Here is a 21,939-nt window from a genome sequence, read left to right as displayed (position 1 = left end):
CATCCACTGCATTGTTGTCCCCTTTGGTCAAGAACTTAATGTCTCCAGTTTCCCTGAGGACAAAATTATTTTATACCACAATGTACATCAAGGCCTGTTTTTCAACACATCTGTCTTTTCTCAGGTTTGCTATACAGCAGGGGTGTCCAAACTACGGCCCGGGTGCAAAATGCGGCTCGCGGACCCTTTTGAATCGGCCCTTAGCAAATAAAAAAAGGGTATAATGTAATACGGCCCACAAATGAAACTTGTGCTTGTCTTATATTGTACTTCTTAAATATAAATATATAACTATATTACACAGTTGTATTCATGTGTTAATAAGACCACTTTTCAAATAAATTCAAACATTTTTCTAACATATCTTAGTTGATAAGAAAAAATCCCAATGGCCTATTTATATAACAAGCGTGAAATACACCCTTCCTATTTCTCCTCATAATAATCACTCAGGCTTCTGTTTTAAGGGACAAGCATCATTTACCTACATTTGATTGATTTTGCTAACTTATAACTGACAGCCCTGGTATACAGGCATGGGACTCAGTGATACTGAAAGTAACACTTAATCACGGTCAGTAACATTAATACAATGTGTTTTCCTACTTTTCATGGATCTTGAGCACTCTGTGTACTATGGGGATCTCTCTGCCTTCTATCCTGAAGACGACAATCTCTCCGACTCTGATGGGGTCCTCTACCCTGTTGGTGAGAAACAGCAGGTCTCCTCTGTGGAAAGCTGGCTCCATACTCCCACTGAAATGAATGGTGGACACATATTATTAAAATGAGTTACTAACATTTGGATTGTTTCCATTGGTGCCAAATGTCATATGGGATGACTATCCCGACCTTTGTGTAACAAACATTATCCACAACTTGTGGCAGCAAGTCATGTCTTTTTAGAGTTGAAAAATATCTAAATGGTCGCAGTGTGGAATTGTTGGAAAATTGGAAAACAATAAACAGACGAAGCCCAATATCAACTGTGCAAAACAACAATGAGGTATCAACAATAACTCTCCGACTGGACTTGCATTGATTATGATGTGACAAAACGAAAAGCCTTTTCTAGTCAAAGGAAAGACTTCAGTGAATAATCCTCTGGAAGATTAAATAATGAATACAGGAATAACAAAAAACACAATCATTTGGACATCAGTATTCAGTCGTATTTATAACAGTTTGATCGAAATACAACAGTTATAAAACTGCTTGGTACTACTCACAACACAACTGTCGCTTGCAACAGACATGCATGAGAGGACACATTTTCACAAAGCTTCACATAATTAAAAAGCAATACAATTTATGCTGTGTTGCAGAAGGATCCTATTTTCATACATTTGTTGACAAACATTGCTGTATTAAGTATTTATTAATGCAACTTCTAGTGACCAGGGGATATTATGTTTTGTGAAACAGTTAAAAGGCAGATAGCAAACAGAAGTTTTGTTGAATATCTTCAGCCATTTTGACTCTTCTACACCACAGAACAACAGGAAGTCGTGTAATGCCCCTGAAGTAGCATTTTGCATTGTGTCCTTTATACTATTACAGTTGAAGTTCAAACGACTAGTCACTGCGTACAGGGTTGCAAGTCCAAATAAAGGCAAAAAAATCTATGTAACCCTGCAACCCAAATCTGACCAATACACTGCTTTCATCAATCATAAATATTGTGTTTTACATTAGATTGCCTCAAGGCCCTATGATATCCTCCACAGTAGGCATTTCTACATGTAAAATTGCTGATCACCACATCCACTGAACTTTGAGTGGTTTAGTCAACTTTGTTACACCTATGATGTTCCCGGTCAAATATGACTGACATAGGAAATGACTGGGCAACCCTAGATTATGTTCATCCAGATAGTACACACTCGCAAATCGACAAAATGTTAATTTTGGAATCCATTTTCAGTGTCTGTTATCGTATGTTCACTGCAGTTATTCATGTTAACCAGTATTCTGACTGAGACAATGTTTACAGCTTAAAAGGGTGTTAAATCAAATGTGGTGATGATTTTTCTGTTAATGTAAGAGCAGTTAAAACACAGTCAAATTTGAACGGGAACACCAAAGTAACGGGGGAGAAACGACAGGAGGGTTAAATACCAACACATGTGACTTACCTGAGAACAACAACAATCGGACTCTCGCTGCCGGTGACGACCATCAATCCCTTCCAGATCATCAGCGCAGAGGAAACTATCATACCAAAGTTCAGCACCTGGTAATAGAGCTGCAAACACAAATAATATTAAAATTGCATTTCTTATTACAGCCTCTCAAAACACACGTCTGCGTGTAGAGGTTAACTCCTGATTGTTCCCCACCATATGTTTGAGATAACATTACATTCAGTGGTGAAGTACAAGTAAGCAAATCCATAAGTGGAAGAAATACTCATATCTTGTACTTGTACTATTGTAGGAATACTGTGTTACTAGTTAAAGTCCTGCAATCAAAATGTAAATGTACAGAAGTCTTAGCATCAAAACATACATAAAGTACCAACATTGAAATTACTCTTTATGCAGATTGGACGATATTTTAATAATATTATGTGTCTTGATTATAATTATTTAAGTATTTATGTGCTTATCAAAGCTGGTAAAGGTGCAGCTAATTGTAATTCATGTGTATACTGCAGGGTAGCTTTTGTATTTACTCCAGGTTTTGATGAGTCTTATTCAAGTGTTTAATATAATTCTTCAAAATCAGAAAATTAACTAATTTATATTAAATAAATGTTGTGAAGTAAATGTACAATATTTACCTCTGAATTGTAGTGGGGTAGAAGTAAATAGTAGCAGAACATTGAAATACAAAGTAAAATTCCCTCAAATTGTACTAAAGTACAGTACAGAGTAAATGTACTTAGTTTCTTTACACCACTGCATATGTTTGAGATAATATTATATTCAGTGGTGAAATACTAGTTAGCAAATCTGACTTTAGCTAACGGTGCCATGACAATAGTGTTAAAATGAGGAACAACATGGCTAGCGACACTGAAGTCAAGAGTATGGTTTAAACAAGGTTACAAGGTGTATTTCAAACTACGGAATAAGGGGTTATTTTTGAGAGATGATTAAGCATGAAACAGTTCTCTTGAAATGTTGCTAACAAGTGACAGACAGCTACAGTGTTAAAAAGCGTTTGGTGGCTAGTTATCGTTAGCTTTGTATTTCTACCATACAAAGAGACGGTGGTCACATCAGAACAAATGTCCGGGTACATACCTGCCGCTTATTCATGCGACGAACATCGTCGAGAAAGTCTAAAGACAACATCGTGGCAAATACTACTATGTAGAAAAAGCACCTAAATCACATCAAAACGTTTTAAAGTAACGAGCATATGGATGCACGGGCAAGCGCTGAAAACTTGCATCCGAATCTTCCGGGTGCGCGTAACCGGAAGTCCCGCCCACCACTGAGAGCTTTGTTGAGGTGTCAGTTTAGGATACGAGAGAAAGCATGGCACACACTGAAAGGAAACGTGTCGCTGCAGAGTCTGTTTCAGTTTTCACAGAAGTTTAAAAACAAAAGAAGAGATGATGCCACATTAAAATTAGGGCATTGGATAGATAGATTTACCCTGATCATTTGCTGTGCAGCACATTGCAATATAAAGTGGGAACAGTGCAGATTTATAGTGAAATCGAAAATACAATATTCATAGACATTACCCTTTGGCTTTGTGGTACTTTTTTATCTCTTCATTGTTGTTATGCACCTCAGTGTTGGTCTTGTTTGATTATTTCCGCTCCTTTAGGTTGTGTTGCATTACTTTATTGCATCTTTTGAGGTGATGTTGCGCCTGTGAACACATTTTTTCTCTTTGCGATTATATTCTGACCCTTTTGGATTGTTATGTGCTTTTTTTGTTTTGCACGTCTTTGTAGAAGTTTTGCATCTCTTCATGGTCATATCTGTGTCTCTTTGTTGTGTCTATTTGGAGGTTGTTTTGCAGAGGTCTTCAACTCTTTGTGTTCATTGTATTACTATGGTGGTTGCTTTGCATTTCTATGTAGACATTTGGGTCTTTGTGGTTGTTTCATGACTGTTTGTGTTGCTTTGCATACCTTCCTTTGTTGACACTTTTGTGTCTTGATTTGTTCATTTCTTTCTCTCATAGTTTTGCATTTCTCTTTTTTGGTTATTCTGCCTTTCTTGCCTTTCCACACCACATAAACGCCAGATGTATGATAAAGGTCAAAACTTATATTTATACATGATCAGAATGCATATGATTATGTCAGCGTTATTGCACTATATTATCGGATTGTGAAAAGTGATTTGAGCCATTGTTTTTTATAAAAAATATTGACTGCAGCTTTTTTCAAAAATGTTTTAAGCTTTGTCTAAAACATTCACAATGCCTTCAGAGTGCCCTTTCTTTTTCATTGGAGGTCAAATATAGTGAAGCTTACAATCAGTCATGTAATCATAAACCAAACAACCACTAGTAAAAACATCACTCTGAATTTGTAATTTATGGAATATTAATAGCCGTCATTAAAGGAGGGTAAACTATTCTGCAAACAAACTATTACAGATTAAGTAAATGTCAGATTACTTTCCACTAAAACCTTAATCAACATCTGGACTGTTGCTTAATAAAATGTGTCACAAAACAAAGAACAAGTGAGAAGCTTTCACCGCCACTAATTATCATGCTTTCTTCTATCACCGATAACATCCAATTTCCTAGAGGAAGTGCGTTTGACGGAATATGTAATAACACCATTATTGACCAAACACCTGAAGTCCAGCTGCCAGTTGACTCAGTCTGTGGAGATTATTAGTGACACATACGACATTTGTTTAAGCTGTCAACATCTGATTTTATGTTGGCATTTATATGACTAATACTTAATTGTTTTTTCCCACTCCGTGTTAAAAGTCATGTCAATCTAATTTGAGAACATGTTCTGGCAATGTGTTGACTGTATGTTTGCAGGGACACACATAAAATCACTATGTCAACATGGTGTTAACCTTTGAATCAATTATAAACACACATTTTTATAATAAAACAACTCTGTCCTTCTCAGCAGTTTACATCTTTGTCGTCTAAAGGAGAAAATTGTGTATATTTATTTGTTGATATTCATTTTAGAACAGTGCCAAGGAGTATTCTGAAAAGTATAATCTTCATTTTGTCATGGATGATCTAATCTTTCAAACTAACCAACTCAGGGCATCAATTGCATCAAATATTTTAGAGCTTGGTGCACTTTTAAAAAAATCTGATTTTGTAATAAAACTTTCTTCTGTGAAATATGTGTTACATGAATGAATACCCAAGTGCACTGATACCCTTGGTGAACAGCAGATGTCAAGTTCCCAGAAACTATGAGTTCAGTTATTCATTAATGTCCATGCATCTCCTGGGCAGTTTGTGACCTAAAAGCACTCTTTAGATCAGGAGTTTCAATACAAACTCAAATACACAGTGGGCAAAAATAACAAAAACGGTACTAGTCGAGGGCCGGACTGGTTCAATGTTTATTGCAAAACTTATTGAAATGAACTTATTGCACATATTAAACCTGGAACTAACAAAGCTTAAATTATTGCCTATAAAAACAAAATTAAACATTAAATAATCCGTTGCATTCATTTCTTATGGCTCTATCTGCAGCTTTTCATTTCTTATGATTACATTTTTCCACAGGCCAACAACAGCTTCAAAAAAACAATTTCCCTCAAAGAGAAAACCAAACATGCCCTGTTGTCGCAAGAAAAAAAGTGCTGAAGGAAACATTGAAACTCAGTTTGCTGCTCTGTGATGCTAGTTCAAGCCAGATACTTCTCATCTCATCTTGGGAACAAGGTCATCAATGTTTGGGGTCAGGCTCTGAGCTGAGGAAACCCTCAGGATGGAGTGAAGGTGTGCGTGCAATATATCGGTGGGCCAGATCTAACAGTAATTAGAAATTATCCTGCGGGCCAAAATTAAATCCACCAAGGGCCTGATTTGGCCCCCGGGCCTTGAGTTTGACACATGTGCTTTAGATTCAACTATTTTTGTTTGATTGTTGTTCCTTATTTTTTTTAATGAAGAATATGTAACTCTGTATAAATGCATACTTGCATAAATGCTTAATCTATATCATAAACCAACACAGGAGAGTGAGAAGTCTGTACACAAGGCTGAATTCCAGAGTTTCTTTATGATGGGTTTACAGCTTAAAATGTGTTGTGATCTGTTCACATCTCAGAAATACATGTGTCTTTCATCTTACAGAGGATGTGGTCACGGCATATCCTTTAACAATTCAAATGAAACCGCCTCTAAGCAGAGCAGGGCGGTAGTTGTGAGGTGATACACATTGACATTGACAGTGAAGACACATGTACATCACACCAAGAGAAAACAATGGCTACCTGGTTGTTCAAAGATTGTCAACGATGCCTCTCGAAAAGAAATATCTGGAATGATTTCACATGCAGATATGTATATAACAGACACATCTTGTGGCTTTAGTGAGCCTTATGCTAACATAATTGAACAGATTTGTATTTCATTTAGCTGCATATTGATCACTGTTAAATCCTGTATCCACACGTCATCTTCCTGTGCAGTATTTGAAAGGAAAATTGCTCAGCGCAACATACAACATTTAGACAACACTCATATTATTCAGATTTAGCCTTTATGTTACCCCATGAGAGGAAATAGCATGAGATATACATCAGTGTCATTGTTTTGTAGTCAGCAATAGCTGGCTGTGATATGGTAGATTAACGCTGCACTGACAGTCAATTTAGCGATGGCTCTGAGACAATGGGCAGTCTGGGGCTTTTGGGGGACTGGAGATAAAACTTTGTTTCAAATGCCAACTAGTCTGTGGCATTTATGAACGCATGATCATTTTCATATAAATGGTCACAACCTCCCTGGCCAGCCAATGGTAATTGAGGTCAGTCCGGCACAACAATGTGAGGTCAGAATCACAGGCAGTCTTCTAAGAGATTACACACTTCTCATGTTTTCAGTTTATCATCTCACTTTGCTTTCTCAATCTACCAATAATGTCTGTCTCAATGTAAAGGCATTATTCTATAACATCTGTCAAAACAATCAAATGTAATAAAATAGTTTATGTTAAGCATGTTTTTTTCTTCCTACACTGAGCCTGAATGTGAGACCACAAACGTGTTTAATGTGTTTAAAGACCCGGGCCCTGAGTGGGAGGTCTTCCCATTAACTCAACATTATGTCTTATTAAATTACATGTCAATTACTTAGGCCTAAATGTACACACAATATTTCTACAGTGGGGGACTAACAATTCTTTCATTTGCTGCGTCTCATCATGGGTATTAATGCTGAGATTACTGCGAATGATCCAGTGCTCTTTATAACATTCGGTCAGAGCTACTCAGAGCAGCAGGACGAGCTGTGCCAGTGCATTTTCTTCTCTGTAATTTCCACACTTCGCTCATAATTATATCTGTAACGCCTTGCATGAAACTCGTTCGAATTACGGTTTGTCTCATTGTCTGACATTATTCCTCTCAGAAAGATTTGGTTTTACTAATAGACAAAGATACTGACAATGTGATGAGATTTGATTTTACAAAGTGAACATGGTTCGCTGTGAGAGGGTACAAGTTCATTTCCAAAATAAAATCATTTCTCACATATTTTTGCCTCTCATTTATGGATTATCCTTTACGAATTGTATTAATACTTTTATTTTCTTGTCACTTTTTGTTATAAGAAATATATACCCTTTTTTTTCTGCTGGTTTGTCATTGCCCTATGCTTATCAGAGAGTAAATATTTAAACTCCAACGTGACTACTAACAGTAGGTGGCAGGAGTGTCATGTAGCTATAGGACCAATCTTTTCCATTTTCCAATTCAGTCATCATGTGAAATACGCAGTCTGTATCCACATTACAAAATTAATTACACACAGTACAAAGTCTGTAAATGCCATTTCAAACGAATATCATGCACAGGCCTTTAGGGAATTGCGTTACAAATTGCTGCTATAAGGGCACAACTTTAATGGAAAGGACTTCTTTCATGTGCTAGTGCTTGTATTCTTGTCCTGCTGCCAACACGTGTCACACATATCTTGCAGATACAACAGAAAGGTAACGTGTTAGAAATATAAACCAGCAGTGCAACTGATGTCTGCTCTTCCTTCTGTTGACAGCATGTGACCCTCTCATGCTTCTGGACAACATCAGAAGTGACACTAAGTGAACTTTATTTGTTAAGCGTGCAATTAGCTTACCGGCTCGGATCACACTTCTGCGTGAGGCTACTGCTTACATAAACGATGACTCACTAATGACTGGGAATCACAAATGATTATCATGATGAAGTTAGCCTTTCACTCTGTAAACGGTTGCGGGCAACACCTCGTTCTCTACTATATGTGAAGGAATCTGAGTGGTAGCTCTCATACGCATGCAATGGCAAAAAGAAGGTTAAAAACGTTTTTTAAACGTGACTATGTCCTTTTAGATATTCATCAAGTTGCTGCATTTATTTTTAATCTTTATTGTTCTAACTCCAAATTATTTGAAAACAAATTATTTCCAATGCTGGAAACCCTGGAAAAATGTAGCTGAAAATTAAGTGTTACTTTACTTCAGTTGTAAAGGAATCAGCCCAAATTATGCAATCCTTTTCATAGAAATGCTATAAATAACAAGTGAATGTCAGAAAGAAATGAGTCCTCTCAGATAAGAGGAGTCACTGAGATAACAATGGGTTATCTTTTTAGACGATATGATAATGAGTGACTGCTGATGTCAGATAGACTGAGTGGCTTTCATTACAGTGATTCAGCCCTCTCTATAATATGCTAAAATCTATTAAGAGTGACACTCTACATTTAAAAAGCACGTCATGCACTTTTAAAGCGTATTCAAACGTACAAGCCGTAATCTATCAAATTCAATCATTTTATTTTTTCACAAATTGTTATTTTATTTTACAGCCTGTTGCATTCAAAGGTGCAGTTTCTAAAAATGCAGGGCAATGTAGAACAGCAAGAAAACAGGACAGGTTACAATATAAAACCACAGCACCATTTGCCACTGTACAACAATGTCATGTAAAGCTACATTTAGCTTGATACATTCCTGAACAAAAAATGAGGTTGTTTATTCCCAGCCTAAAATTGGTTGTACTGTGTATCTGTTCTTGTTGTTGTTGTTGTTGAACTTAAGTAACACAATAACTGCCCTACATTCTCACAACGGTGACTACAAAAGTGATTGTGCTTAAACTTAAATACAAAAATACACATGTAATGCCTCTTCAGTTCAACATGTTTTTCTTGCACATTTATTTAGTACAAACACAGTGACCTGAGATTGGGATTCACAATCTGTGACCTTCAATGGTACGTGGATCGATGAATACAAACCCAGGAAAGCTACTTCTTGCTGCTACACTGTGGATTGAGTCTCAATGTAAGATACACTAACAAACACCACAACACGTGAGGGCGTCAATCCACACTAAGTGATCATGGCAAGGAATGGTGGCCGTTATGATTAAATATTTAAGTCATGCTATTTATTCATCTTTTCCTCGTATCTGAAGGGTTTTTCTTAGCAGTTTGAGCGGCATTAACTCAGTTGGAAGGGACTTGGCTTCTGAAACTGGAGGGTCGAGTTTTCAAGTCCCGAAAAGGACCGAGTGGGGAGTGTGCATAGTACTCAGAGAGATGCCAGTTCATCAAGGTGCTCTTGAGGAAGACATTGGCAGCCAACATGGATCCCAGGGTGGTGTAGACCTACGGCTCCTTGTAGTTCTACAATGGGGCTAGTGCAAAGACAAAATATCACTCTATGTGCAGTGTACATGTGCGTGACGGTAAAAAAAACTTGAAATCCTCCATTTCCATAACGAATTCTGCGACTCATTCTGTCTAATTGAGAGATAACCACTCTATTCCACCTTAACAGCTATGGGCACGTCAGCAGCTTTTTGTTTCGTGGGGGTATTCCTTCCATTTTGCTCAGTTTTCCGGGGCAATCTGGGGCTGCCATCAGCTTTCCGGCCTGTCTGAGGGCTGTTGGAGCCACCAGCCATTTTACGCTGAAGTAACGGGCTCTTGGTGCCTTTGGGCTTGGTTGGTGTCAACAAAGAGTCCATGATCTTTAGTGACCTCAGGCTGAGCAGACCACAGAAATAGTTACACTGGTGCTGGGAGACAAACTGCTCAAAAACTTTGGGATTCCCTTCGACAGGCAGACCGTGATGCCTGCAGTGAGACACAACAGAGCCAAATGTTACAGTCGTGATCAGGATGAATGGAAATGACCTGTAAATGAGCATCAATCTGAGAAAAAACACAAACCCTGTTGATTTGATTGAAATTCCAACGTTGGTGATCTTGGTGTCAACACCTGCAAAACAACACCGCGCAATTACTTTATTTTTCTGTTGTTCAGTTGAAATATTCAAATGTGTCAGACATGAAGCATGAATTGTTACAGTATTACATGAGCACTGAAATGAGGTAGAAAGTTGCATTCTCGGTTTATCATAAATATTGCTGCATGACAAATCCTGTGTAATGGCGTTAAATATTCTCATGCCTCTTTGAGAAGGTTACATCTTAAGATCAGTACAAACATCTTAAACCCCCATGCTTCCCCTTATTGCAAACAATATTTATGGTATGGTGGTTAATCGTTTAATCAATTTTGACGCTTTGCATGTTCACTGCCTCTTCAGTTCAATATGCTGCTGATTTTAACTTGGTAAATGTTTGTTGTGTTGTGTGTTGAACCAGGAGGTACATAAAGAAGGTGTTATTGTCCAAAAGCACCTTTTTTTTTAAACGTAAGCAAAAATGGGAAAAACTTCACGTTTCCCTAAATTCAGGTGTCATCCTACCTTCAATCCGAGAGATTAGCAGATTGCCGCTGGTCCACTGAAAGATCCAGTGCTGCAGGGCACAGCACTTCTGTCCCGCCTCAGAGCCAGACTTTGTGTCTAATCTGCCTGCACCATCCAGGACAGAGTATTTCTGATAGACTCCTGTCAGGTCAGCCTCCACTGTGGCATAAGGGACAGTGTTTGCTGGTCGGTACATCAGGTAGACTGGCAGCACCCTGTGGGAAAAATATGTAATGGTTTTTAGAGAGGCTTAATGATCCCTGTATCATGAATACAACTCAAGAGGATGTTAATGTTTGATGGGGAGTAAACTGATTATACTCACACAAGTAATGGCCCAAAGTTTTCGATCACTCTTGCCTCTGCCGAGAAGATTTTGCAGTATTCACGAACCAGGTTCTGAATTTTACACTCCTGTTTGCCGAACATTGGAGAATAGCCAGTAAAGTAAGCTCAATGTACATCAGTATGTTTATTTAATCTATATTTGATCAGTGCCTCTGTAATCCTATGTGGGTGGCAATTAATGATTAACTGGATTAGTCAGTTCATCAAATTAAATATTTTAAAACACTTATTAAATCAAACCTTTTTTACATACCTGCTTGACGACGTCCAGGTTCCTGTCGATAAGGCAGCTTTCTGCTTTCCCTCCATAGGCGATAGGGTTGAGCCCTTTAATTATACATGTGTTTCCAGACTCGAACACAGGCTCCAGACCATAGATGACTTTTGCCCTCCAGACTTTATGAGAACAGCCTTTACCAATATGTGATTCCTGCATCATTATACGGCCAAAGAATTTGTTACCCCAGGCGCCAGAATCAGCTACACCCTTGCTGAATATCATGGGTGTCATTTCAATTTCTTCACCAACTGCATAGAGACAAATATAAGAATGTCAGTCAGAAAAGCATTTGGGCTCTGACGCAGGAAAGACATGATCCAAACATGAAAAATCTCATCTTACCACCAAGGTCCTCACGTAGGGACATTCCAGCCAAGACTGCAACACAGTGAAAAAGGACACAGCATGAGAAATGTTGAGTCCAAGAGATCCAAGGAAACATTTTCATTCTATGCCAAATATAAGCGAAAAGTACACACCGTCTGCACTAAGCAGAAAGTCTGTTGAGTCGGTCCCATACTCATTTGTGATTGTGCAACCGTAAACACCAGAGTCTATGCATGATGCCTGAACAATGGCAAGATTGACCTGGGTTTCATCCCCTGCACTGAGAAACAAACAAACACTATTATTCTTGCTAAGACTTATCATTTAAATCAACACAAAACAGAATCATTTTATAGGAAGTACTACATTTCTAAACATCTATTACAATGGAAACTTACTTTCTTTGAATCTGAGCAATCCCTTCCTCATTTTTGTACCATTTGATTGTAGAGTCACTAAGTATGTTGAAGAACTGGCACCACAGTTTCAAGTGTCCCGAGGCGTCTGCAAAGCTTTCACCTCTGATCTTACGAATAACTTGAGGAGCTGCAGGGAAAAGAGACACGACACAATCAAGCAAATCACCAAGTGTGATATGTGCAATGCATATTGTATGGTATTCATTGCCTATGTCTCAAACTGTCTGTGACAACACTAAAACGATACTCAAATGTGTTGTTGACAGAAATGTTACCTTTGAATGGGTCATGCTTGTCCTTCTCTGCAGGTTTCCCATCAGTTTTCTGGGTGTGGATCTCCTCTTTAGGTGGCTGACTTGGTGCCGGCGTCTCAGACACCATCTTCCTCCTGCTCACGAGGGGAGAACGCCTCTCTGTTGGAGGCGTTTGCTCACCAGGTATCTGAAGTAGCGGTGACCGCCGTGACATGCTTGGAGACGTAGAGAGAGTCACAGGACTTACAGAAAGCCTGTTGCTCTCAGCAGGACCTTCCTTCTTCTGAGTTTGGATATCAACTGGTGCTGTGGCCTCTGAGGCCTCCTCAGATTTAGTCTTGGGTACAAGGATTTTGCGTCTGGCTCCAGAGGCCAGCTCTTGAGGAGTCGCAGAAGGAATGGGAGAAACACAGTCTCTTCTCTTTAATAATGGACTGGCCTGAGGAGTTAAACTGCCCAAGGAGTTAGTCCTTCGAACTTCTTTAACCATAGAGCTATCCTGCTGAATAATATTAATATTATTCTCTTTTGTATCTGTGCCAAGTTCACTTTTAGTAGGAACCTTTTCACTCTGCAAAGAACAGTTTGTTGTGTTGTGTTCTTCTGTTTCAGTAATCGTCTTGTTGGTTTGCCTGTCGGGTTTCGATTCTGCTGTTAACTTCGGTATAACTCCCATGTCTTTGCCGTCAACAGGTTTACCTTTGGCATTCTCCAAAACTGTTATAATCGACTCTTGGCTACTGGCCTTTATAGGTTTCACTGCAAGTGGAGTCCCAGTTTCTAGACCTACAGTCCCGGATGCAAGTCTTTTGGTCAGTTCATCATTAGATGTCGAAAGAGGAAACTCGTGTTTGTCATTTTCACTCCCACAAACAGAAACAACTGGGCATTCTTTCAGAGGAACCAGAGTTGAAGCGGCAATGTCCATAACACTTTCATTATACTTGTTATCACTACCATGAAGTCCCGTAGTCTCTTTAGTGGTGCCAGTGTCTACAGCAGAGATAGGTGGGGTTGAAAGAGGTTTCTGTAAAGCCTGAACAGGCGGGGAAAGTTCACCTTGATTTTCTTCATTTAGTAGATTATAAATCTCCGTAAGAGTTTCCTTTATTGTTCTTAGAGGTTGATCATCATGTGTCTCACTTTTCCTGTCAGACATTGACTTCTCTACTTCTGGTTTCCTGTCTTTCTCCTTTATTTCCTCACATTTTTCAGTCACCGCTGTAGCTGCATCTTGTAAAACGCTAGCATGGACTGGTATGGTGGTCACTGAATTTGCTAATGTGGCGTCAAGAGCTTTTAATTGTGATCTCAGAAGTTCAGCTACAGATATGATTTTTGTTACAGGTTCTTGAATTTCCTGTAAATCTTTCAATTGGAGTTCTGATATATTTGCTTTTCCTGGATTTTTTGTAAGGAGTTGGATCGCAGGCTCAATTATAAATGACTTCAAATTCTGTAATGCTGAACTGGTTTCCTCCGCCATTTTTAATAAATGCTCATTCTTCTCTGTTTCTTTATTAGTTACATCCCCTTCACGGACATCAGAGTCTTTATCTGCTGCATCTTTGGGCTTTTCTGTTCCAGTGTGTTCAGTCATATGCAGAGTAGGACTTTCAGTCTCCATCTCATCTATCTTCTCATTCGGGGCCATGCTGTCAGACTGCGCCAATGACTTACCTGCCTCGTTATGTTTTACCTTCTCATCAACTTGTATTTCTGTCCCTTCAACAGTTTTTATGGCTGTATCAGCTTGGCTTTGCTCGACGCTGGAAGAAACGTTACACCCTGAGGTGTTCTCACCACCACCGGTGCTTTTGAAGGGTGACTTCTGTACGTCTGAAATAAGGACTGTATGGCTTTCATTTGATCCCCTGGAATGATCCCATGTGTCCTGTGACATTTTGCCAATAGCTACTTGAACACCACAGAGCGCGGAAGGGCTCTGGATGTCATCTGTCGTGGTCTTTCTCTCTGATGGAGTCTTTTGTGGTCGAGGCATATCCATCCTGTTATGTGGAAGCTCAAGGCTGACAGGTGCATCATTCCTGTTCCTCTTTGTATGGACCTGTTTAACCTTGAGGCAAAATAAAAGCAGAGATTTCCATGCTGTAAATACTTATTCTCTTATCCCCGGCTATGCAGAACATGGATAAGCACATATAATGTTATAAACAGCAACAGCGTAACCAACAACAAATAGAGAATGGAAAGGGAAGACCTTCGAGCAAAAATAAATGTAGAGACCTAAGTGATGAACAAAAGACATATACATCACCTGGTCTATTTGCAATGTTTACATCACTCTAAAGTTTAAGAAAATTGAATAACTTCCATGATAATGTTTGTAGCTTGTTAAAAAATCTTGGGACATCACTTTCTTTAAATTCACATTTTAAATATGTTCACATATCAAATACATATACAGGACATTCACTAAACCTTGATTGAGAAAAACCGGGTAGTAGTGTGCTATATTTGGTATATAATGAAACATAAGCATGTTGCACAGCTCTCTTCCATACACCAGAGCCATACAACCATGTTTGTGTAGCGTCATATCCTTATAAAGACTGCATTTGAATTGAAACTCTTTTTAAATTACCACGGGATGTTCCCTGTGTCATATGTCAGTCCTTCATGGCTGAGATAAGCTACCATATGATATAGCTCATGGGTCTCTTTTAGGCCATTTGTTGATTTTAAAAGCAACTGTAAAAAACCTCAAAATAGGTCTAACTAACAAATGGTATGAGCTTTACAATGTCATTATAAAATTCATTAAAAATATCTGCGTCTTTTGCTTTTTTCTGATTGTCTTCCTTCCCACGCTTCAGACTAATTCTGGCACTGTGACGCCTATTCACAAGGTTGCTATTTTATGTTTAAATGTGGCCAGAAAGGAATGTGAATAATTTCAAGAGGTGCTTCAGCTGTGCAGTGTTTTTTTCTCAGCTTGCAATGCTGTCAGTATTCAGCCATCAGCTGGAGTCAGTATTATTGCATAAGCAATGGAACATAAAGAGTTGATTGTAGCAGTGTGTTGATCTGGGATGTTGCAAAATGACCCTCCATGAGATCATGTGCTGATAGAATAATAAAGAATTTAATTTAGTCTCATGCACTTGCATCATCAACCAGGTCACCACAACACCTCCATTCAATTTCACTTCAAGCTGTTAGTTGTTGGACATTTTGGGAACAACACTTATTTAAAGATCAATGCTATTCTGATTCATATCTTTAAAAGTATTCTTTTAAATATTTAAGATTTGTTTTATGTACAGTAAGACTTCAGCCAGCAGCTGCTAGCTTAGCCTAGCCTTAGCAGCTGCTGGCAAAATGCAATTTGATTCACATCATTTGTAATAAGGCACTGAATCTTGACAGAAGTGATCTCAGTTCCATTTCCATATAAGAAAAATCTATCAAAACCTCTAAAGCTCATAAACCACGGTAAAAAAGCTAAATGACCTTATGACACAGCCAGGCCAGATGTCTCCTCGTTTCTAGTAATTATGCTAAATTAAGCCCTCTTCTGCTAGCTGTTATCTAATGCTTTAGAATTAACGGACATACATTATTACATTTCATTTAATTTAGCTGATGCTTTTATCCAAAGTTCAAGTTATTAATCATCACCTTATTCAATGCAAGAAAGCAAATAACCGTATTTCCCAAAATGTTAACATATTACTTAAGAAAAAATCTGCTTATCAATGTTCAAAATATATCCTATCCTAAGAAATGCTGCAACCGTCCAACCTTTCACTAACAATATCAATTGCAACACATTACCTGTTGCAACTGTCAACATGTGCGTCATTTAATTCTTGTCACACAGCAGGGCATATTTGTAAAAGCTATAAATAGCTACTGATGAGGCCTGTGTTGGCAGCACAAAGCACTCATGAGCTCATGCAAAAAGCCTCACTCACCTCATTCAGCTGCGCTGGCTGAGACACAGACATATTTTTCTGGCAGGGGCCTGTTTCTTTCAGAGACAGCTTATCTCCAGCCTGTTCACATGGACGCTGAGGTGAAGCAGACGTGCTTTCACACGGTGCCTTTTTGGCCTCAATCTCTTTACGTGCTAAAGACCCAGCAATTGAAGTGTTTGACTTCTTGTCAACATCCATGACTGTTTGAGGTTCTATTTTAGACATATTCCCCTTTACTAAGTTTCTATGTTTCCGGGGAGGTGCTGTAGGACTTGACTGTCTCTGTTTTGAGGTGATGGGAGGAATTCGCTTTTGCATTTCCAATATTTTTTCTGGATTGTTGCGTCCAGCTTCCTTCTCAAGCTTTGCATCTTTTTTGCCTTTAGCTCCAGACATATTGTGACCTGTAGATGTAGGAGCAGCTGGAGGTACAGAGGCAGTAAGCTGTTCCTTCTTTAGAAGACACAGCTGTTCCTTCTTTGAAGGCACAGCCACCTCAACGGGTACTCTTTCATTCTTTGAATGCCTGTCAGCCAGCAATACTTCCTCTGATTTCTGATGCCCCTGTGCCATCTTTCTAGGGACTGAATCCACAACTGAGGAACTAACAGTGTTTTCTACTTCCATGAACTCTTCTGAAATCCCCTTAACCTGCACTGACTCTGTGCAGGCCAGAACTACAGGGGTAATGTTCTCCTCCTTTGCGCTTCTCTCCTCAGGTGCCCGCTCTTCTTGTGCACTGTTGGACATTTTAATCTTCTTCCTGACAAAGGGAGTTTTTGTCTGCTGTGCAGTAAAACTCTTCGGGGCAGAGTCATAAATGTTTGTCCCACTCTTGTTACCGTTTTCACTGACGGTCTGTCCATTGGATACAGCAGACACTGTGCCATTAGTGATGGGGACTGATTTCTCCTCCATCTCCTTCACAGTTGCCTCATGTAACCTGGCCTCAGTCTGTTCAGTTAGAGCTTGCGTGCTCTCCTCATTGCCCTCATCCTCCAAGGAGCTTGGCGTGCTGAGAAAGGTGTCCATTGTGGAGCGGCGCTTCCTCGCTGTACGGTCTGGACTGATGGTTCGAATCGGCTCCTGGTTTTCTTTACCTTCCACTTCCTTGCGTTTGTTGTCGGCCTTTTGCTTGATCTTAGCAAAGTAGCGCTGGTGGATCTTGTACTCGTTCATTTCGCCCACCTCCAGAACCCCAGAGCAGGACACAATGCCTTTAGTGTTGCCGGCTGAGGCCTGGTATATGGCTGCGTCCTCCACAGTGCAACTGCAAAGAAAAGCCAATTTAAGTTGCATTATATTGAGCAATTTGGTCCCTGCAAGAAAGCAAAGTAAACATTGCTGACGAGGTAAAACACTATGTGCTATTTGCTACAAACTTTTCTTTACAATGAGGGCTATTTTTTTTTTATATAGCCTATATAAGGATATATAGTGAATTGTTCTTTTTCACAAAAATCTTAACAGCCACTGTGCAATGTTATACATTTCTTTATTTAAAGTTGGTTGAGGCTAATACAGTTTTGATATGAAATCAGTGTTTCCAAACATACATACTTGTAAATGTGTAGGGAATAGTTTTTTCCATTGCGGAATATTTCATATTTAGGAAGTCCACAGTATCTGTCTAACTGCACATCGTCCTTATACCAAGTAATTTGAGGAGTAGGGTTTCCTGAAGAAAAAAAAGAAAAAGGAATTAAAACAAATTATTTCTTATATATTTATGTAAAAACAAAAAATGTAGCGTATAGTTTCCATTGCTTTAAATGCGGTATAAATCGAGAAATAATATGTCTTGAAAATGTTTCAGGTGCTAAAGATGAATGACACAATGCATAGCGGATTACAATATTGTTGTTGTTGTTGTTGTTGTTGAATTATCGTTGTATTATTGTAGGTTCCTGTTACACATTCTTAGATTATGAAGAGTCGTGTCACGTCTTGCAAAGTATAAGAGTGAGGCTGTGTTTACCTGTCACCACACAAGAGAACTTCACATTGCATTTCTCGGACACGGCTTTTGACTTGAGGGTCAATTCGAAGAAGGGCTGTGTTTCCTCAGTTAACTGTGCCATCATACTGCAGAGCGTGCTCCTGTGAAAGACAAAAGAGATGGTCAGTAAAGCTGTCATTCTGTTTCTTTCATGTTAATATTATTACGTACATCTTTGATTATTGCTATGTGTTTTTTTCTGTGTTCAGAATTAAGGGCAACAGTATTCATTGGAATGATTTATCAGGTTGTCTTAGTTCAACTCTAACAACCACTTCAGAAAAACATGCAGTACTTCTGAAGTTTATTTAAGGACCAAATGAGTCAAACATTAAACAAATATATTTCAAAACAAACATGCAACATAGTCACATCACCCACAGTCCAAAAGAAAGGATGATAACAAATGTTTTGAGCCGCTTCACAAGATAATTGACATTTTGGATTGGGAAAATGGTGGTTATAGCCTTGTGGAGCTAGTTTATTAGGACAGAACATAATTAAAAGAGAAGGAAACAGATTGTAAATTATTATTGTATTTAAACGTCTGGAGATCCCCATCTTGTTGTATGTATCTAAATAAGTGCTGAAGAAAGTGTAATGTATGCCTCAAATCACATCCTTAACAAAAACTTAGATTCCTATATCCTAAACAGGTCACATAAAAGGCATATCTTACACAGATCACATAAAAAGGAAATGAACAAGGGAAAACATTTCTTGTGACCTCTGCAAAGATGTGTGGTGTGTCCTTAAAGAGGTCTACTAATATGATATTAATCATAAAAATGAAACACATCACCATAAATAGAATGGTTCTAGAATACTTAGCCACCGGCGGCATATGTAGATGTGTGAGAAATGTCAAAAAAACACATAATAATTGTAATTAATGTTGGCTTGCATGCCTATTATAAGAGCCGTATCGTGCTGCTTGTGTACAGGACGTGCAGTTGATCCATGTCTGATGTTGACATCCATTTCCTTGTTGGGTCATTGCACGGTTACTGTTGCACACTTCACTGCATATTCTTGTGATTAAGCAAACAAAACAAGACAGTAATCCTAAATACTGCAACACTTAAAGAATATACCAAGGCATGGGCTTCATAACTACTGTTGTTTATATTGTTGGAAATGTAATGTTACGAATACAAATGCTACAGTAATTTAGCTTTTGGCATTTCATTCTTAATTTTTTTTTTTTTATCCTGGAAACAGACCCCTGTCCATGACCTTAAAATAATTTTCATGTTTACATTTTCAGTGATATAACACTCCCAGGTTTTGTGTATTTGACCCAAGTCGTTGTACCAATAGTTTAGTCCTGTGACAGTGGCTAGAAGGAAAACTATTATTATTCTTAACTCAAAATATTGTTTATAACATATTTCTATGACCTGAGGTACCATTAAAAAGGTAAACATGAAGGTTACCACATCTTGTTCCATGAACTAATCTTTCCATGTAGAAGCTGCTGTTAGTGTACTGCTTGATGTGAAATGGGGCCCGTGATGCATAACTCAGATGTTGTTCTTAATCAACAGTTTATTTAAACTCCAGTGACCCATAGCAACAAACAAAATAATAATATGGCACACAGGTCCATGTCAAGTCTTGAAGTAGGAGAAACATGGTGCCTGTGGTGGTTTCAACAGGTAGCACTCTGGGTTAGTGTTAAGTCTGTACCTGTTCTCCGGCCTGACGTTAGAGATGTAGCTGCAGCCGTTAGGCCGGCTATTCGCTCTCATATCCTCCCCACTGCTGGATCCTCCACTGCCAAAAGAGGCGCGTGCTGTTGTCCTCCGTGAGCCCATTTTCCACCAGATAAAGAAATACTCAAGGGGGGGGGAAAGTTCTCAGAGAGAAAAAAAAGTCCCTTATTTATTGGCTTTCCACAGAGATCTGAAAGAGTACAAATAGTACATGAAGACTTTAGTTTGACATACAACAAACAGAAAGTTATGTTAAATAAATTAGAATTAGTTTCAAAATAAAGAATGTTTTATAGTTTGAGGATGAAAACACAAACATCAGCAAGTAATGCTCTCTCTTTTGTACATGCTGTCCTATACAGTATTTACATACAGTCAGTTTTGTTCGGTAAACTCACCATTCACAAGTTTCTCTCCCTCCTTTGACAGATACCCCACAGCTCTGACTTAAGGCGCTGCAATTTCCAATCAAACATGAGCATGCGTAGGCTGCTAGACTATTTATAGTCGGCCTGCAAATAGGCACAAGAGCACATCAGCCTCTCCAAAACTTTTTCTAAGGACCGTTTCATAAAAGAGCAAACAATGTGCCAGCACAAAACAATACAATAAAATAACATGTAAAGGTCTGTAAGAGGAAAATTATTTTTTAATGAAGGAAAAAAACAAAAGAATGTCACAAGGTCATCCAAGGTTTGGTAGTTCCCCGGATAGGAGGAGAGGATTTAAAAACAGGGGGAAGGGGTTTTTCTTTTCAAAGGATTACATGCCTTCAGAGAATAGAGGGTCCACTTGTTTTGTCAGTGGCTTACTGCTCTTCCCCCTCAACGTTAAGCTTTGTTAACTGCCTGTAGAAAAACTAATCATCTGTGTTTTTCATAAAGGAAAACATTGCCTTCACTTTGAAGTCCCTTCATATGAGCAGTGCATAAAACTACGGAGTGACTTTTACTTCTATTTGCACCTTTCTTTCCCCTTTGTTCTTTAGCATGATGTCATTTTCAAACAGATAGAGGATGTTGAAAGTGTGTTTGCATAATAAAATATGAGATGGTAAAGCCCACCAAGCTGTCTGGCATGCATTGTCCACTGAGTGACAATTGCATTAGATCCCCAGAGGAAAAGCAGTAGGAATAGAACAGCCTTATATAGACAGATCCCACTGACTGCCAAAGAGCTATGGGTTCTTATCTTAACACAAGCACACACACACACACACACACACACACACACACACACACACACACTTGCACGTACAGTGTTTCACAGACACATTCACGTAATACTACGTACGTACGTTACGTTGTACGTAACTACGTTACGGTGTTCGTCACAGACACATTCACGTAATAATGATTAGAGCAATTTTAATTAGCTTACAATTATCTTTTTCTGGTCCCATCATCAAACATTCTGGTGAAAAGCTCAAATAGACCTTAAATCCTTCCAGAATTCACATTTATTAGTCAATCATCCTTTTTCAACTGGCATCCGTGTAAACAAACTGGCAGAACACTCCTCTTTGGAATGATTAGTAAATTACTCTACGAGCATAAATTAGGACTTCCTGGAGTGGTTTCTCTTCTAAATCGTTCTAGGATATTCGGAATGTTAAATACCACCGTCATGTGATCACACTCTGGATGTGATCTTTGGTTAGCGTTGTAGGGGGGGGTGTGTTGGTTGTTCGTGTTCGGCACCACGACATCGCTCAGGAAGGGCTCCTCCATCTCTTTCTCCTTTTGCTTGCGAGGATCAAACGTC

The 21,939-nt window shown here is 38.8% G+C and overlaps 2 protein-coding genes across 3 annotated transcripts in view; both read right to left on the bottom strand.

Moving 5' to 3' along the window:
- The window catches only part of sec11a (SEC11 homolog A, signal peptidase complex subunit), a 7,691-nt gene extending 4,219 nt beyond the window's left edge, over positions 1 to 3,472 (bottom strand). The window contains exons 1-3 of the mRNA XM_010773210.1: positions 3,249 to 3,472; positions 2,136 to 2,245; positions 607 to 756 (exon numbers count right to left, since the gene is read on the bottom strand). Of these exons, the coding sequence (XP_010771512.1) occupies positions 607 to 756; positions 2,136 to 2,245; positions 3,249 to 3,299 (311 nt within the window). The 5' untranslated portion in view covers positions 3,300 to 3,472. The remainder of the gene's footprint in view (positions 1 to 606; positions 757 to 2,135; positions 2,246 to 3,248) is intronic.
- A 5,448-nt stretch (positions 3,473 to 8,920) lies between these two features.
- On the bottom strand, positions 8,921 to 20,645 carry LOC104947215 (alpha-protein kinase 3-like). 2 transcript variants are annotated; one of them, XM_010773193.1, is made up of 14 exons: positions 20,574 to 20,645; positions 20,150 to 20,365; positions 18,440 to 18,561; positions 18,022 to 18,139; positions 16,459 to 17,731; positions 12,542 to 14,597; positions 12,246 to 12,393; positions 12,000 to 12,127; positions 11,863 to 11,898; positions 11,494 to 11,768; positions 11,218 to 11,306; positions 10,890 to 11,107; positions 10,348 to 10,396; positions 8,921 to 10,251 (listed from the first exon to the last, which is right to left on the bottom strand). In XM_010773193.1, exons 2-14 carry the CDS (start codon positions 20,275 to 20,277, stop codon positions 9,936 to 9,938), a joined length of 4,956 nt encoding a protein of 1,651 aa, XP_010771495.1. In that variant the 5' UTR covers positions 20,278 to 20,365; positions 20,574 to 20,645; the 3' UTR covers positions 8,921 to 9,935. The 2 variants fall into 2 exon arrangements, with proteins under 2 accessions (XP_010771495.1, XP_010771503.1); XM_010773201.1 differs by having other exon boundaries at positions 20,549 to 20,600.
- Between the last annotated feature and the right edge of the window lie 1,294 nt (positions 20,646 to 21,939).

The sequence above is a fragment of the Notothenia coriiceps genome, unplaced genomic scaffold, assembly GCF_000735185.1.
Source record: "Notothenia coriiceps isolate Sejong01 unplaced genomic scaffold, NC01 NC01_scaffold00000339, whole genome shotgun sequence".
Classification (NCBI taxonomy): Eukaryota; Metazoa; Chordata; class Actinopteri; order Perciformes; family Nototheniidae; genus Notothenia; species Notothenia coriiceps.
The sequence above is the reverse complement of the archived record's forward strand: the minus strand, read 5'-3'. Positions and strand labels throughout refer to the sequence as shown.